At 32.6% G+C, this 18,626-nt stretch overlaps 1 protein-coding gene across 1 annotated transcript in view; it reads right to left on the minus strand.

The window, feature by feature from the left end:
* The window catches only part of Ca-alpha1D (Ca[2+]-channel protein alpha[[1]] subunit D), a 148,839-nt gene that overhangs the window by 113,079 nt on the left and 17,134 nt on the right, over positions 1-18,626 (minus strand). Inside the window, exons 3-9 of the mRNA XM_065514681.1 lie at positions 15,341-15,569; positions 8,911-9,016; positions 8,693-8,832; positions 8,518-8,624; positions 4,036-4,379; positions 2,155-2,680; positions 355-580 (exon numbers count right to left, since the gene is read on the minus strand). Coding sequence (XP_065370753.1) covers positions 355-580; positions 2,155-2,680; positions 4,036-4,379; positions 8,518-8,624; positions 8,693-8,832; positions 8,911-9,016; positions 15,341-15,569 — 1,678 coding nt within the window. The remainder of the gene's footprint in view (positions 1-354; positions 581-2,154; positions 2,681-4,035; positions 4,380-8,517; positions 8,625-8,692; positions 8,833-8,910; positions 9,017-15,340; positions 15,570-18,626) is intronic.

Consider the following 18,626-nt stretch of genomic DNA (forward strand, 5'->3'; position numbering starts at 1 on the left):
CCGATTAGGAACCCTAGTAAAGTGTGACCACAATTTCAAATCAACCCATGGATTATTTGAAGCAGTACTGGTCAAACACCATCTCAATCTCAATCTCAGCCTATCTTAAGGCTAACGTTTAGCCATTCCCATCTGCCAACAAAAAATATAAATTCATTTATAGCAATCTAAAAAATCTAATTTCAAAATATTAACATGTTTTAAATATTTAAGTTTTTCTTTTTATAATTTTATTAAAGATATACACAAAATACTGTGAAGATTACTTTAAATTGGATGCAGGTCTTCTATTAAAAATTAATACTTTAAATTTGATGTACTTACGTGACTTATTTCAACTTTTTTTATACTTACTTTGTCACTTTGAAGACACGTAATAAACGTACGCAACGTAATACAGAAACACCTAAAGGAGGCATTAATTCACTTTTAGTCAATATCATTTCTGTGATGCTGCCAATAACCACAAAACAATCAAAACGGTTGAATAGGGAAACAAAATAACCCTCAAATCCGAGACTGTACATTTTCAATATCATTTCACAGGTGAACAGAGCAATAAAAAATATGTTTGTATATTCTGAAAGTGATAGACAGTTACAGATAATATTAATGAATTTATGCTTATAGTAGTAGTGCTCAAAATTACAGAGCTCTTCAAATCACATTATACTTGATATTAAATGATACAAAAGTATTACTAAGATGTATGTACTTTAATTTTGGGTTTGATAAAATATATAATCAGCCCAATCATGAATAAAAAATTCCACCGGAGTTTTTTCCCATTGAATTTTAATAGGTAACATGAGAAAAGGAAAAAAACTCCCTGGAAATTTTTATTCATAATTGGGCGGTATATTTCGCGGAAAGGAAGAAAATGTTTTATCAATTAGAAACACTTATCCCATACCATTATGAATGCAACTAAAATGATTGATCCTTCATTGAATGACACTGTGCTAGTTGACTGTCAAGCGGGGCACCCGGTGGGTAAAACTAATTCGGGTATGCTGAATTCAGTGGTGCTAAACGTTTTTTTAGGTTAGCTCGTATTTTCGAGATTTACCGTTATTTCGAAAATGGAGGAGGTTGCACAACATATATTCGTGTAACTCAAAAACGGTTTAGTTTATTGAAAAAAATTAAAAAATCGAAATTTCGCAATAAAATTACCTTTAAGAGAGGCTTAACGTGTTTTTAATCCTCGCAGTTGTTTTAGAAATATAAATTTGTTTTGGCAAAAAAATTATTTTTTTTGCAAAATTTCGAAATTTTTGTTTTTTAAAACGGCATGAAAAATTGGAAAATAAAGCTATGCTGTTTATTTTTTCTAAGCTTATAGAAAATTAAGTTCCAAACAAAACAAGCTCTAAATGATTTAAATCTGTTTACAACTTTTGATTTTATAAACAAAAGATCAACCAAATATCCCCTAATAACATTTTAACATTTTTTCCCATGTTTTTACAAAAAGTCTTCTATAAATTTTTTAAAAATTGTATACATTTTTGAAAAGAATACATAATTTCCTATATCTTTTCCACTAGTCAAATTTATGGATTCAAAATCACCAACAAACAGAAAAGTTACAGAATCTTGCCGTTTTGTAAAAACGGCACTGCATTGCCGACTATTGCAGTACTAAACATAGAAAACAGTGCACGATGTAGCTAATTACTACGAGTTATGTATCTTATCTTTTGTGAATAAAATTAAAAGTTGTGGACAGATTTTAATCACTTAGGGGCTCATTTTATTTGGAACTTCTTTTTCTAAAATTTCGAAATTTTTCCAAAAAAATATTTTTTTTGGCCAAAAAAAATTTATATTTCTAAAACGACTGCGAACATTAAAAACATGTTAAGCCTTACTTTAAGGTAATTTTATTGCTTAAAGGTAATTTTATATCCGAAATAACGGTATATCTCGAAAATACGAGCTAACATAAAAAGCGGTTAGCACCACTGAATTCAGCGTACCCGAATTAGTTTCACCCACTGGGAGCTTATGGTAAAATAAGCTCTGTTACTTACGATATTACTTAATTTGAGGAAAAGACATATTAATGAAGGCTAATGAAGTGCGCCATAATATTAAACCATATTTTAAATATAAATAAAAATCAGTTGGGATTAAAAAATACATTCGCACCTTGGAATTGATCCAACCAGGAGGGCTGCTTGTAATGCTCAGTTGCCAGTACACCCGTATTGAGGAAGACCAAAACGATAATTAACCAATAGAATGCTTGTGATTTTACTGCCTTTCTACACGATCTTCGCAGCCGTCGATTTATGCGATCCAAGTCTTTCTTCTTTTTGCGAAACAGTGACTCAGTCTGTTGTACTTCGTAGCCATGCTCATGTTCTCCCATCTGATTTGCTGATTCGATTTCATTGGCGGCTTTAGTTTTTCCATCTGATATTAATTGACCATCGGTGTCAGGTTCAATGTCCTCAGCCTGAGTAATCCAGTCCAAGTAACCACGCAAATCGTCTTCTATTTGTTGTTTCTCTCGTAACTTTTGAAAGTCGCCACGATTTTTGGCTTTTGTACGTTCTTTGGAAAATTCACCTGACAAAACACCAAGAATTAGATTCATCACGAAAAATGCACCCAAAATAACCATGGAAACAAAGTAAATCCATTCCCAACTTGAACCCATAGCATCTTGGATCTAAAAAAAATAACCAGACATTCTCTGTCATTTAGTAAACTTCTTCAAATATATTAACCCTCTAACCGGCCAATTTTATTTTGAGGTAAAAAATATACCAGGTATTGTTTGAATAAAAAACAAGTAAGAGTGCTATATTCGGCTGTGCCGAATCTTATATACCCTTCACCAAATTATACTTCAAAATTTTAAATATTTTTAGGTAAACAAAATTTAATTTTTTTTTAGTTGTTTTTTTTCATTTTTTGGAAAAAAATTTATTTAAAATTTTTTTTTTTTAAATTAAATTTTTTTTTTTTTTTAAATTTAAAATTTTTTTTTTTTAAATTTAAAATTTTTTTTTTGGGTTTTTTAAATTTTTTTTTTTGAAAAAAAAAAATCGGGTTAAAATTTTTTTTCCCGATTTTGACCCATTGTAGGTCCAACTTAATATGGTCTTATATACGTCGTTGCAAATGTCTTTGAAATATCTATCATTAGATATTCATATTGTCTATATTAATGTCTTAGTAATCCAGATATAGGTCAAAAATTGGTCAAAAATCGAGGTTGTCTTGGTTTTTTCCTCATATCTCAGCCATTTGTGGACCGATTTTGCTGATTTTAAATAGCAAAATTCTCGAAAGCATGTCTGACAGAATTATTGAAGATTTGGATCCCGAAGATATCTGGGGTCTTCAGAAAACTGATTTCAACAGACAGACAGACAGACAGACAGACAGACAGACAGACAGACAGACAGACAGACAGACAGACAGACAGACAGACAGACAGACAGACAGACAGACAGACAGACAGACAGACAGACAGACAGACAGACAGACAGACAGACAGACAGACAGACAGACAGACAGACAGACAGACAGACAGACAGACAGACAGACAGACAGACAGACAGACAGACAGACAGACAGACAGACAGACAGACAGACGGACATGGCTTAATCGACTCCGCTATCTATAAGGATCCAGAATATATATACTTTATAGGGTCGGAAATGAAAAATGTAGAAATTACAAACGGAATGACAAACTTATATATACCCTTCTCACGAAGCTGAAGGGTATAAAAATACGTTGGAATAATTCATATTTATCACAATAAGTAAATTGTTTGTCTCTTTACACATATTTACCATTATAACGGGTGAAATAAGCAAATAAAGCAGCATTACATACATTTAATATACCCAGCGTAAAGGCAGCCTTGCCGGTTAGAGGGTTAATTTATAAAGAAATATATGTCATACAAGAAATAAAGTATTTCTTTGTATGACATGCATATTATTAATAAATATTAATAAGTCTTATCAAATTTCAAAAATTTAAATTGAAAAACAAGTTTGCATACTTACATTATACAAAACATCAGTCCAACCTTCCAAGGTAACACACTGAAACACTGTTAACATCGATAAACCAAAGTTGTCAAAATTCGTTATGCCCCAATTGGGACCGACCCACTCATCAAAGCATACATATTTTTCGGGACATGGGAATCCAACACCACATGGATGTAATTCATCCAAATCCCCTAAGTATTCACCGGTTGTAGGGTTTCTACACGTTTTATGTAATTTTCCAGAAAATAACTCTAGACCAATTATAGCATAAATTATTATGACGAACAATACCAGCAGAGCTATATGCAACAATGGTATCATGGCTTTTAAAATCGAATTTAAAACAACCTGTAAACCTGAAAAGCAAATTATAACATATTTAATTATTGTAGTCTAAAATATTTAACGACTTATTAAGAATATGAGGATTTACTAAAAATCAGATACATAAAATAACTCGTTCGTTCGTGTTCGAACAACGCTGTCAGAACAATTGTTAGCACAACTACATATGTCTGACATTAAATGTCATTAATACAAAAATACCGCCATTTTAAAAAAATTACAAATATATCTATGCACATGAACATCGACACGTTTTCCCCACACCGAAGAACATGAACAAATTTGTATCCGAAATTCTGACGGCTTGACTAGACATCAATTTGTTCACTCAGCGAAAATTTTTTTCCTACGCCATCAAAAACTGTCCTTACGTTTTTTCCTAAACCAAATTATATAAAAACTAGCTGACCCGACAGACGTTGTCCTGTCCAAATTAAAAAAAATGCTTGTGCTCGATTTGTGAGAAGCGGTTTGAAATGTCTTTCAACAACAGAATACATGTAAATTAATGTACATATGTATTTTGAGTTTTTAAATAAGTAATACAATTTTGGTCTGAAATATGAGTGATCACGCTTATTGGCCAAGTTATTAGCGAATTTAGATATTTTGATTTTTATATAACGTATTAGAGGACATGGACAATTTTTATTTCTGTAAAAACTTTTTTGGACTATTACGAACATTAAAAAAAAAATTAGCCAAATCGCCTTGACCGATTTGGCTAATTTTTTTTTGTCCTGCGATTTTGGATATTTCGAAAAAAAAATTGGGGTGGTCAATTTTTCTTTTAGTAAAAACTGAAATTGGATTACTATGAACATTGAAACAAAAAATTAGCCTAATCGCGGCAGCCGTTTTCCGATTTTGAATAAATCGTAAAAAATGGGCGTGTTCAATTTTTCATTCCGTAAGAACCTAAGTTGGACTATGACAACATTTAAAAAAAAATTGTCTAAATCGGTCCGACCGTTCTCAACTGATGCAATTACCAACGAACGAAATTTGATGAATGAGAACATTTAGATCAATTCCCTTCTATTTTAATGTAATTACCAGTTTGAACTCTGTCACTGAATTTTTGTTTTGATTCTGGGCATTATTTGCGTAAAATGTACCCTCACAGATTCTCCACTCGTTTAAATCCAACTCGGAAGTCTGCTAGCAAAACCGAGTAATATCATGTTTAGTGAACCACGATTTGGATTAAGTAAGACATTGTTAATAAAAATATAAATTAATAAAAAATATAAATTAAACAAATTTAATTTAAGAATGTAGTCCAGGGATGGAATGTGAAGATTTTGTTCGGCATCAAAATAACACCGAAAATATGTAGGGATTCTAATATATTTCAATAAAACGAAGTGATCGAGCAAAAATAAAAGTATTTCCATACTCTATGAAGTCCAGAAAATCACTGTGTAATATTCAAATAGTAATTTTTACCCTCAGAGTACAAATAAAATTGTTAGTTATTTATATATTTCTGTGGTACTATACACGAAATGTTCTGTACCCAAGATTATCTATAGAAAATACTGATATACACAAGAGTTTCTAAAGAAAAAGACTTGCTAAGGCCCGTTTTCTCAATGTATCGACAAACTGCCTGTTACTAAATGTCGACATAAATTTATTATGCCGATAAACTGTCCGTTAACAATTTTGGTTTTCTCAATATACCGACAAAAAACATTATTTTCAGTTGGCAATACCTCTCAAAATAGATGTGAAAGTTGGCAAACCCTGCCTTCAAGTGACAACATGTTTACATAAATCAGCTGTTTAATGTGGACATCGACAGCCGTAATCTTTTGAAAAATTCATTATCCTGCATTAGAGTGACCCAAAAATTTTATTTTTGAATTTCTTTATATATATAAAACTATAGTTAAATATGAAATTTTATCTTTCTATCATGATTGCAACCCGTGCCGACTTGCAATTTAGTTTTGAGGTGCATTTTCAAGGGGAAAAAACGCAATTTTTTCAGATTTTGTAAAAATTTTGCCATTAAATAATTACTTTTGCAATTTAATTTAAAAATGTGGACGTAATTGTCGTTCTAATAAGACATAAAACACAAAAATTGGTTAAAAAATGTTAAAGTTATTAAAAAATCGCCAGGCCATTAACGTATCTCCGGCCACTAGAACAAGAAATGTAGGAACAAAATTAACATATTTTGAGAAATATTAAAATAAACGCTTATTTTTAAATAAAATATATCCATATTTACTTGTATATGAGTTCTTATCTTCGTAGGATACCGTTAACCTATTCGCAGGTATGACCAATAAAAATATTTTTCTTAACTCCCTTTTCAAATTTTTAAAAATTTTGTTAAACAAATTTCAGAATTTTTTGATCATCACATGGGGATTTATTTACAACATAATAGGGAATAAAAATGTGAAAAAAGTATGACAATACCTCCTATAGTTTTTCTGTACCTGCGATTTAAATTTTGCGATTTTCGAGGAAAACTAATTTTTTGGCCATATTTTGGCGAATGAACCGAATTTCCTTACTGTTATGATTTTTAAGTAAAAGCTATTCAGAATATTATAGTCCAGGTAATTTTAAACATAGTTGGAAAGTTTTACTAAAATCGGAAAACGTTAACCCTTAAATCGTAAAGGTCAATTTTTTCAATACTTGAAATTTCTAATGAAAATATAGCGAAATGTTATATATTTTTTTTATGAAACTTAAGAAAAATATAGCACAAAGTATAGTATTTACAAAAACAGCAGAAAAGCTAAAATTAACCCATAATAGCACTTGGGGTTAAAATTACCCCAAACTTCGAAAACCATTCAAAAATAGTCAATTTCAATAGTGCTGATGAAAATTTGATTTTTATGGAAAACAAACTATAAAATATTGTGTTGTGTATTAGAAAATAGTATTACGAAGCCATTTTGAAAAATGTTCACAATTTTGTTCAATTTTGACCACACATTTTTCAAACGGCAAAATATTGTATTTATACCTGATTTTTGCTTTAATAATATAATTAATATTTTATTGAGGATTTTTGAATAATAAAATTGATTTTAACCCTTTAGTGTACTTTTGATTTATTAAATTTAAAAAATAACTTGAATGATTGAGTTTATTTAACTCTGAAAAACATTATTTTAAAAGTTGAGTATCTTTTTAACCCCAAGTGCTATTAGGGGTTAATTTTAATTTTATTTATAATGTTATTATAAATACTAGACATCATGTTATATTTTTCTTAAGTTTCATCAAAATCGGAACATAAATATATAACATTTCGCTATCTTTCCATTAGAAATTCCGAATATTGAAAAAATTTACTTTTTACCTTCACGATTTAAGGGTTAACGTTTTCCGATTTTAGTAAAACTTTCAGACTATATTTTGAATTACCTGGACTATATTATTCTGAATAGCTTTTACTTAAAAATCAGAACAGTAAGGAAATTCGGCTCATTCGCCAAAATATGGCCAACAAATTAGTTTTTCTCGAAAATCGCAAAATTTAAATCGCAGGTACGGAAAAACTATAGGAGGTATTGTTATACTTTTTTCACATTTTTATTCCCTATTATGTTGTAAATAAATTTGAAAATGGACTGCCGTTAAAAAAATATTTTTTTTGGTCATACCTGCGAATAGGTTAACGGTATGCTACGAAGACAAAAACTCATATACAAGTAAATATGGATACATTTTAAGTAAAAATTAGCTTTTATTTTAATATTTCTCAAAATATGTTAATTTTGTTCCTACATTTCATGTTCTAGTGGCCTGAGATTCGTTAATGGCCTGGCGATTTTTTAATAACTTTAACAATTTTTAACCAATTTTTGTGTTTTATATCTTATTAGAACGAAAATTACGTAAACATTTCGATTCTTTTAAATTAAATTGCAAAAGTAGTTATTTAATGGCAAAATTTTTACAAAAACTGAAAAAATTCATTTTTTCCCCTTGTAAATGCACCTCAAAACTTAATCGCAAGTCGGCACGGGTTGCAATCATGATAGAAAGACAAAATTTCATATTTAACATTCACTTGGAATGCGTTTCTCAAATATTTAAAATTTGTTAGGTTTGTGGGACAATGTTACATGTGTTAATGTATAAATATTAATGAATATGAAAATTACTTACTTGGTACACCCGACACCAAACGTAGCGGTCGTAGTACACGAAATGCTCTTAGCGCTTTCACATCAAAGCCTTCTTTAACCAAATTGGATAATGCTGTCGAAATCATACTAACAGACCAAATTCGAGTATTTAATATAAAAACATTTAACAATAATTTTAATTCAATCATACATACCCTATTACAACTATAAAAAAATCCAAAAAGTTCCATCCGTTTCTTAAATACGAACCAGTATGTAAAACAAATCCATAAGCTATAATTTTCATAACACATTCAGACGTAAAGATAACTAAAAAGATGTATTCAACTTTTTCCTAAAAATAAAAATAAACAAAAAAATATAGAACATATACTACCTGGTCCCATTCAATATGCTCAAAAAATAAACGTACCAAAGTTTGATTTGTAACATTAGAATCACTAGAAGGATAAGGCGTATAAACAGCTAAGGCCACACAATTTGCAAATATAGTTAACAAAATAAAATATTCAAATATTCTATTGCGTGAGTGTTCATAATTATGCAGTTAAGAAAACCAAAATACATACATATGTAATTTATTTGTTAGGTTAGTAAGTTCAATGGTTAATATTAAGAGTAAGTACAGTGAAGTCGATCGCTAAAATAAAATATTGTTACGAAATTGTACTTGAATTCAAATATAACGATTTTAAGGGCTCATTTAAAAGTAGCATAATGCTTTCAAATAACAGTGCTGTAATAGCAAACTGTAACATATCTGTGGGCATTATTAAATAAAAGCTTTCAGTTGATTTGATCGTAAGTTGGCAACGCTGTATTCGAATTCGAATATTCAGTTAAAGAACATTGTAGAAAGTACACCACAGATGGCGTATGTATTAGTAAGATCTAGAATGTTCGAATTTTGACAGTTAAGGAACAATCTGTAGTACAGATGGCGGTGTTATAAATAGTGGCAGAGGTTGCAGTCGTGAGTGAGTTTATCAGAGACGCTTTTCGAATAAACATCAACTGAGTGCCTTAAAGTGTGCTGTATTTTTCAAGTGAATTCATATACATTATAAAGTGTCTGTATTTCTGAGAATTTATAAACGTGTATAAAACAAGTAAGAGTGCTATATTCGGCTATGCCGAATCTTATATACCTTTGTTGTGGATGCATCTTTATTTTTTATAATTAGTATATAGGTATGTATGTACATTGCTCACTTTCAGCTTACAGCATCCTAAATTTATCAAGAACACAAAAAACAACAACAACGCCAAACGAAACAGAACATCAAAAGAAAAAACAAAAACAAAATACGCAAGGCAATGAAACCAACACACATCCAAACATACGTTTAATTGTATAAAAAACAACAACAACGCCAAAAGAAAAACAAAATACGCAAAGCATGCACATTCAAACATACGATTTGTTGATTTTTTGTCAAAAAAACCAACACACAACCAAACAAAAGTTTAGTTGTATAAAAAACAACAACAACGCCAAAAGAAACAAAACACAAAAAAAAACAAAATACGCAAAGCATGCACATCCAAACATACGTTTTGTTGTTTTTTTGTCAAAAAAACCAACACACAACCAAACAAACGGTTAGTTGTATAAAAAATATATATGTATATTAATGAAATTAATAGCTTTTTATTCTTGAATTTGATATTTTTGACGTTTAACTAAAATCCCGAAAAATCCCGAAATCCCGAAAAATCCCGGGATCCCGAAAAATCCCGGGGTCCCGAAAAATCCCGGGATTTACATTTCTACAATCCCGAATCCCGGGATTTGTAAAACCCAGTCCCGTTTGGCATCCCTAATATTTATGTCGCGGACAAACAGCCAGAAGATGGACATAATGATTTTTGATTATTCTGAGTCGATTGATCATTATGAAATAACTGGTAAGTATACGAACTCTTTCCTGAATAAATATTTGCTCGCGGGAAATACATACATATCAGTTTCACTTAATTGTTTGAATTTTTTTACACATTTTCAACATAATGATGTTCTTTAAAACTAGATCTGAAATAAGTAGTTATTAGATTTGGAAAATCCAAAAAAGCGGGAATTACGAATCCCCAGTGGGACGCAGGATTTTATTACTAAAAGCGGGACAATCCCGCGAAAATTGGGACATTTGGCAACCCTACATTTTACATAGTTTGGTTGAAAATGGTTGGGAATGGATTAGTGGTCGTGGAACCTCCCATACAAAGTAAATAGTTAATTTCGAATATCTGGAGTACTATAATTGTAATGTATTTCAACTTTGTATGAACCAAATTGTCTGGATCAGAACAGTGGTTGTGGATTCATAGTCAATTTTGAATATCTGGATATCTAAAATTGCGAGATTCTTCAAAACAGCGTTGCCATACTTACGATCAATGGTCAACTGAAAGCTTTTATTCAATGTTAATAATGCCCACATATATGTTACAGTTTGCTATTACAGCACTGCTATTTTAAAGCATTATGCTGCTTTTAAATCATTTGAATTCAAGTACAATTTCGTAACACTGCCCCCCGCTTAAGCCTGTTCGTCCCGAATAGGCATAGATTCACTTCTCCCATAGGTAGCTAGTCGTTCTAGATGTACGACCTTCATTTTAGATCTCGGGCTCTTTTCTTTCTATATTCTGTACACCACGTCGTTTAGTTTGTTAATCACCTTGTATGGTCCATCCCAATGGGTTTGTAGTTTTGGAGACATTCCTTTCTTACGTTGTGGGTTATACAGCAGTACAAGTTGGCCTTCATTAAATCCATCAGAATTCGCTGCTCGATCGTATCTGGCTTTCATTTTGCCGCTGGTCATTTTTATTCGTCTGCGTACGAATTCGTGAAGTTCGTTAAGTGTTTTCATTATTTGATGAGGGCTTAATACCGAATTCTAAATCACCAGGCAACTTAAGTTCTGACCCGAAGACAATTTTGCAGCTGACCTGTATGCCAATAGAAATTTTGGTATGTGTTCATCCCAGTCCTTCTGGTGTGCACTGACCACTTTTCTTAAATATTCCTCCAGGGTGCGATTGAATCTTTCGACCATGCCATCAGATTGAGGATGCAGTGGAGTTGTTCTGGTTTTTCTTATTCCGTATAAATCGCACATTTCCTTGAATACGGCGGATTCAAAATTTCTACCCTGATCCGAGTGCAATTCCAGTGGAACACCATAGCGGCACACCCAGTTGTTCACAAATACGCTTATAACCGCATAACCGCATTGCCGTGTTTCAAACCCTTCCGGTGTTCGATTCTAAAGTCATAGCTCTGAAGCCGCTCAGTCCAATGAGCCAGTTGCCCTTCAGGTTGTTTAAATTGCAACAACCACCTGAGGGCAGAATGATCGGTTCTCAGTTGGAAGTGCTGACCATACAAATACTTGTGGAAATGCTTAACACACTCTAATACTGCCAGGAGTTCAAGTCGCGTTACGCAGTAACGAAAGCACACCGCCTATTCCGTATCCACTCGCATCGCTGTCTAGCACAAACTTCACCCCTGGGATGGGATATGCCAAAATTGGTGCTGTAACAACAATTCCTTTAACTGAAAGAATGACTGTTCTTGAGATTCACTCCACAGGAACGCTCGCGACTTCTGCGTTAGCTCATGTAGGCTTGCGGCAACACTGGCAAAATTCGCTACAAATAGTAGTAGTACGTGCAAAGGCCTAGAAAACTGCGCAATTCGTGAAGATTTCTCGGACGAGGCCAGTCCTTTACGGCTCGTATTTTATCCTGATCTGTTTATATGCCGTCTGCTGTTACGCGATGCCCTACATACTTAACTTCTTTCTGGAACAATGCACATTTCTTTACGCTAAGTTTTAGTCCAGCCGCAGCTATTCGTTTAAGGACTTCTTCAAGGTTTTTCAAGTGTTCATCGAAAGACTTCCCCATGACAATTATTTCATCGAGGTACACCAAGCATGTCTTCCAGTGAAGTCCATTCAACACATGTTCCATTAAACGCTCGAATGTGGCTGGAGCATTGCAGAGTCCAAAGGGCATCACATTAAACTGCCATAATCCATCACTAGCACTAAACGCAGTTTTCTCTTTGGCTTTTTCTGAAATCTCTACCTGCCAATAACCACTTTGCAGGTCCAACGTGGAGAACCATTTTGTTCAAGCTAATGTGTCCAGGGTGTCGTCAATTCTTTGTAGCGGGTAGCTGTATTTCTTGGTAACGTCGTTCAGCTTTCTATAATCGACGCAAAATCTAGTGCTGCTGTCTTTCTTTTTAACTAACACAACAGACGAGCTCCAAGGACTTGAAGATGGTTCGATTTATTGGCAGGTTCCGGATTTTTCTCGCAATTGATTACTGCCTCTGCTGAAGTGCATTGACCTATTTCGGAATTTAGCTTAACGACTATTTCATAGCTAGACAGGTTTGCAGGGTTTAACGAGGGCTTTTGCTGTTCATCAAGATCACTTACCCCACGTAATGGTTCAATTGTGTTTTTGACTAAATCGGGCTTGACGATGGACTGCGACGCTCCTGTGTCTGTAGTAAAAATGTGCTTCTGACCGTTGATGTATCCACTAGCCGTAAGATTGCTATTTTTCTGCTGTATTACTGATATGGAGATTGTGGGGCCCTCAGATATGGGAGCTTGCTCTTGCCCCATAACGCTAGCTCGTTTTAGTTTAAAGGTGATTCTTGTGACGATTGATGATTTGATTGCTGGTTGTTTCTTGGATGCGAAACAGATCTGGTTCGTTTTCTCGGTGCTTTGCAGTTTCGCTGAATATGACCAGATTTACCGCAATTATAACATTTTACTCTGGCTTTGCTATGCTTATCATTAAACGCTTCCAAGAGCTTTTTTAATTCGTCGACTATATTTCTCTCATCTTCAGCAACAACCTCGATATTGCACACCTTGCATATTTGCGGCTTGGACATTATTTTCGCGGTTTCTTGCGCCAGTGAAAATGAGACTGTTTCAGCAAATGATGGTTTAGGTGTAGCACAAACCGCATGTTTTATTTCAGGATCGCGAATGCCATTGACGAATGCCTCTATCTTGATATGGTCCAAAAATGAGTTGCTTTCCCCTGGATAAGTAAGTTGTAGCAAACGCTCGATTTCCAACGCAAAACGATTGTAGCGTCTCATTGGGTTTCTGCACTCTACCACGCAATTCCATTCGGTATATTTCTTTTTTATGTTCGCCACCATACTTACGTTGTAGCGCCTCCATTATGTCATCATAACAATTTCTGTTGCTCACTTTCAAGAACTACCACTGCATTTCCTTTTAAGGCCAAAATCAATTCGATAGCTTTTTCTTCGTCTTTCCACATGTTTCTAATGACAACTGTATCAAACTCGAACTTGAACACATTAAATGGTGTGGTGCCATCAAAACTAGGAGCCTTTATTCTACTCGATGTTTCTGAAATAACTCGGACCAGTCCATCTTGGCATTGCAGATTATTAACCTTTGTTTCTAGGTCATGCAGTTTTTGATCAACACCATTTTCTAAATCTGACACCTTCTTGTCAATACCATCCACTCTGCTATGAAAAGCATCAGACATTTCCTGAATTTTCTCGTCTGTGACTCTAGATGATTCTTGAAATTTCGCTTCCATTTCAGCTAGGAGTTTCTCGTTGTTGACTTGAACTTCACCTAATAATTTTTCATTGTTGACTCTAGAAGTTTCTTGAACTTCAGGCTTAACTTCAGCTAACAGCTTCTCGTTGTTTACTTGAGTAGTTTCTCAGATGGTTCTAGAATTTTCGTTCAATTTCGCTTCCAGGTTCTCATTGTTTACTTTAGAAGTTTCATTTGCCGCTTGAATTCGTCTATCAGCCTCTTCTGCAATTCTGCGTTATTACCTGCTGTTGGTAGCTCCAACTTACTCAATTCTTTCTTGAGTTGTTCAACTTTTAGTTCCTCAAACTTCATGCTTATTAATTTGCAATCCCACTTCTGACACCAATTGTTACGTTTTAACCTTTTCAAAACGTTTGTTTATTTCCTTTAAATAAACCGGATACTTTTGATTGCAAATAAAAGCCGTTTAGTAGTTTGAAAATTGTAACAACTCTTTATTTATTTAAAATGTACAACAACCACAGAATTAAATAGTCACTCAATGTTTTTTTTATACACGTTTAAAAATTCGCAGAAATACAGACACAATTTATAATGTACACGAATTTACTTGAAAAACACAACACACTTTAAGGCATTCAGTTGATGTTTATTGAAATAGCGTCTCTGATAAACTGAATCACGACTGCAACCTCTGCCACTATTTATAACACTGCCATCTGCACTCTAGATTGCTCTTTAACTGTCAAAGCTCGTATATTCTAGAGCTTTCTAATACATACGCCATCTGTGGTGTACTTTCTACAATGTTCAGCGTTGCCATACTTACGATCAATGGTCAACTGAAAGCTTTTATTCAATGTTAATAATGCCCACAGATATGTTACAGTTTGCTATTACAGCACTGCTATTTGAAAGCATTATGCTATTGTTAAATCAGCCGTTACAATCGTTATATTTGAATTTCGTAACAATATTCAATATCTCAGTTTTTTTTAGTTTTTTCTAAGCATATCAAATCTTTCGTTATACCATTGGTGTCCTTTTTGGAGTGCTTTAGATATTGAATACTTTCGATAGTTTCATTTAGTTTCGTTAAGTTCTGTACATGTAAATGCAAGCAAAGTTTCAAATACATGTAAATTAAATAAGTCAGTTGTTATTCTCAATAAAAATTTTTCTTGGATGTTCGAAAAAATATATAATTTTAATTTGAAATTTGTATTTAAATTGAAATGTTTTTAAAAAGGATGCTTTGAATCTACAATTCTTATACAAAACGCTCGAACAGGATTTTTTAAAGTTAAACAAAAGAGAGCTCTCTCTGGTCGATCAGGTTGTTGTTTGCCACCTCGTCGTTGTGGTCGTTTTTGAGTAGTACCACCTGTTGTCTTTTGTTGATTTGCTCCGGCGCCCGGAGTAGCTCCACATACTGTAGTGCCATTCATAGTTTCAGGGATGTTTGGCATACCATTGCCAGTAGCTAGAACATACAAAGAAAACATTTAATTAAATAATATAATTATTTTACACAAATAAAATAAAATACAACAACCCGACATTATTGTTTGTTTTGCGACATTGCACGGTGGTAAATTACGGCCAACATTTTTTAAATTGTTATAAAATTTTGATGGTATATATACCATATATATGCATTAAACACATTCAAGACAACAGGCTACACGACTACACGAACACAAATTCTGCTGGTTACAGTTGTAGTCGTGTGGCAGCTACTGAATTATTTTAAAGGCGACAGCTACAAAGTAAACATCTGATTTATAATTCAGTGGTGCCACTTCAATAAAAAATAACCGTACAAAATTCCAAAGTAATTAAGATTGAAACAATTATTTTGAGTAAAAATATATATATGGTTATAATTAATTTTGTACCTGTTATTAATTTATTTCAACATGGTTATCAGAAACTTCTCTTAATTAAGTAAAAAAATATATTTTTTTAAGCACTAATTTGATTTACATTATTTTATTATATTAGCAACACTATTTCTGTTTTGTAGTTGACAAAAATAGAAATTAGCCTAATTCGGCTACAGCGGCAAAAGCAATCGTGTAACTGTGCTGTCGTCAAAAGAATCGTCGTCATATAAACGTGTGTATTCTAATTTTGACAGATTGCAGTTGGTAGCCTGCTGTCTTCAATGTGTTCCATGCATAAAAGTCTGCTACGAACAGTGTTGCCGTTTTGGTTATTTATAAACAAAATTGGTTATTTTTTTCCCTGATGTGTAGACGTGTATTTATTTTTACTTTTTATACCCTTCAGCTTCGTGAGAAGGGTATATATAAGTTTGTCATTCCGTTTGTAATTTCTACATTTTTCATTTCCGACCCTATAAAGTATATATATTCTGGATCCTTATAGATAGCGGAGTCGATTAAGCCATGTCCGTCTGTCTGTCTGTCTGTCCGTCTGTCCGTCTGTCTGTCTGTTGAAATCAATTTTCTGAAGGCCCCAGATATCTCCGGGATCCAAATCTTCAACAATTCTATCAGACATACTTTCGAGAATTTTGCTATTTAAAATCAGCAAAATCCGTCCATAAATAACGGAGATATGAGCAAAAATCCGAGACAACCTCTGAAAATTTCATCAAAAAACACAATGTATTGCATGCTTTGACAAAAAAAACAACAAAACGTATGTTTGGATGTGCAAGCTTTGTGTATTTTGTTTTTTTTTGTGTTTTGTTTCTTTTGGCGTTGTTGTTGTTTTTTATACAACTAAAGTTTAGTTTGGTTGTGTGTTGGTTCTTTTGACAAAAAAACAACAAATCGTATGTTTCTATGTGCATGCTTTGCGTATTTTGTTTTTTTTGTGTTTTGTTTCTTTTGGCGTTGTTGTTGTTTTTTATACAATTAAACGTATGTTTGGATGTGTGTTGGTTTCATTGCCTTGCGTATTTTGTTTTTTCTTTTGGTGTTTTGTTTCGTTTGGCGTTGTTGTTGTTTTTTGTGTTCTTGATAAATTTAGGATGCTGTACGCTGAAAGTGGGCAATGTACATACATATATACTAATTATAAAAAATAATAATGCATCCACAACAAAGGTGAAGAGTATATAAGATTCGGCATAGCCGAATATAGCACTCTTACTTGTTTCAAAACATTTTGTTATAGACAGATTTTTCAATATTTAATGGTGGTGTACTCTCAAAAAAATGTTTCAACATGGGTTTGTGTTAATCCTTGCTGTAGGTGTATAATTTTACATGACATTTTTCATAAATAAATTATATCTATCGTGATTGGCAATTGAAGCCAAAACATTTGAGAAATAGTAATTGTTTTAAAATATATTTACGATTTGTGTGATTTAGAGCTAGTTTCTTACTTGTCAGTTAAACTCAGCTTAACACGCTGTTATATGAAACCTGAAACATATTTTGCCGGGTTTTAACCAATGACTGTGTTTCTCACTAATGGATTAATTTTGTAAGAATTGCCATACTTTTCAGTCAAATCACATTTTGTTCATATAAATATGGCAATACTTCAAATTTTATAAGAAAAAGCAACCATAACTTTTTTTTTGGAAATTTTAACATTGCAAAAGAAAAAGTGGCATTAAAGTATATAAAATTGTATATTAAAAATTATATTGATGTTAATAAAGCAAATCAAAACAAGGAGCTGCTCTGCTGAATTGTTTATTTTATTTTTCATCTGTTTGTGCTTTGTCATTTTATACTTAGGTTTAACTAACCAAGGATGCTGAGTTAAACCTAGATTAGGTAGTAAATAAACAATAAATGAGAAACACTAAACAATGAATGTAGATTATCTTCATCCCAGAAACTAGCTGTATTTGTGGATGAATAAGTCAGTCAGTCAGTAACGTTACTCTTTTATGTCTTACGCACTCGATGAGGACGATTATTATTAACCCTAATCTCAAACAGAATGGCCCATAATCATAGTCAGAAATAAAGTATATTTTAAGAGAAATAAAGTCGTCTTTACTTAAGAGTGGACTTTAGGTCTACCATAGACAAGACAAAATATACTTTTGACGTTAAAGTTGACTGTAAATATAAAACTAGCTGAAGCTGTTTTTAACTCATTTAACAACAGCATCAGCTGTTCTTCACCAAGTAAAAAAGTTCGACAAAAAGTGAAAAATGTATATGTATGTTTCAAGATATTGGCAGAGATTTTGCAATTATTGAACAGTTATCAATAAAATTAGTACCAAAATATCGTAAATATGATATTAATATTATTTTTTTCCATTTTTCCACCGCAATTTGCTTTTTTTCTTTAGATTTCGCTGTTACTTTTATTGTTTACCTTTTTTTTTTTTTTTAATTTTCTATATCAGCTGTTCAGCGGTGCCACTTGTCTATATTTTTTTGTATATTGTATGAAAACATTTTCTACATTTGAGGTGGCACCCAGTTAAAGTCGGTTCAATTTAAAACACACTTTAATTTTGACTATAGTTGCAAAATAATTAAAAGCTGGTTTTTATTTTAAAGTTGTTTCTAAAAAGAACCGAATTTTTTCTAAAAAA

Source organism: Calliphora vicina, chromosome X (genome assembly GCF_958450345.1).
Source record: "Calliphora vicina chromosome X, idCalVici1.1, whole genome shotgun sequence".
Lineage (NCBI taxonomy): Eukaryota > Metazoa > Arthropoda > Insecta > Diptera > Calliphoridae > Calliphora > Calliphora vicina.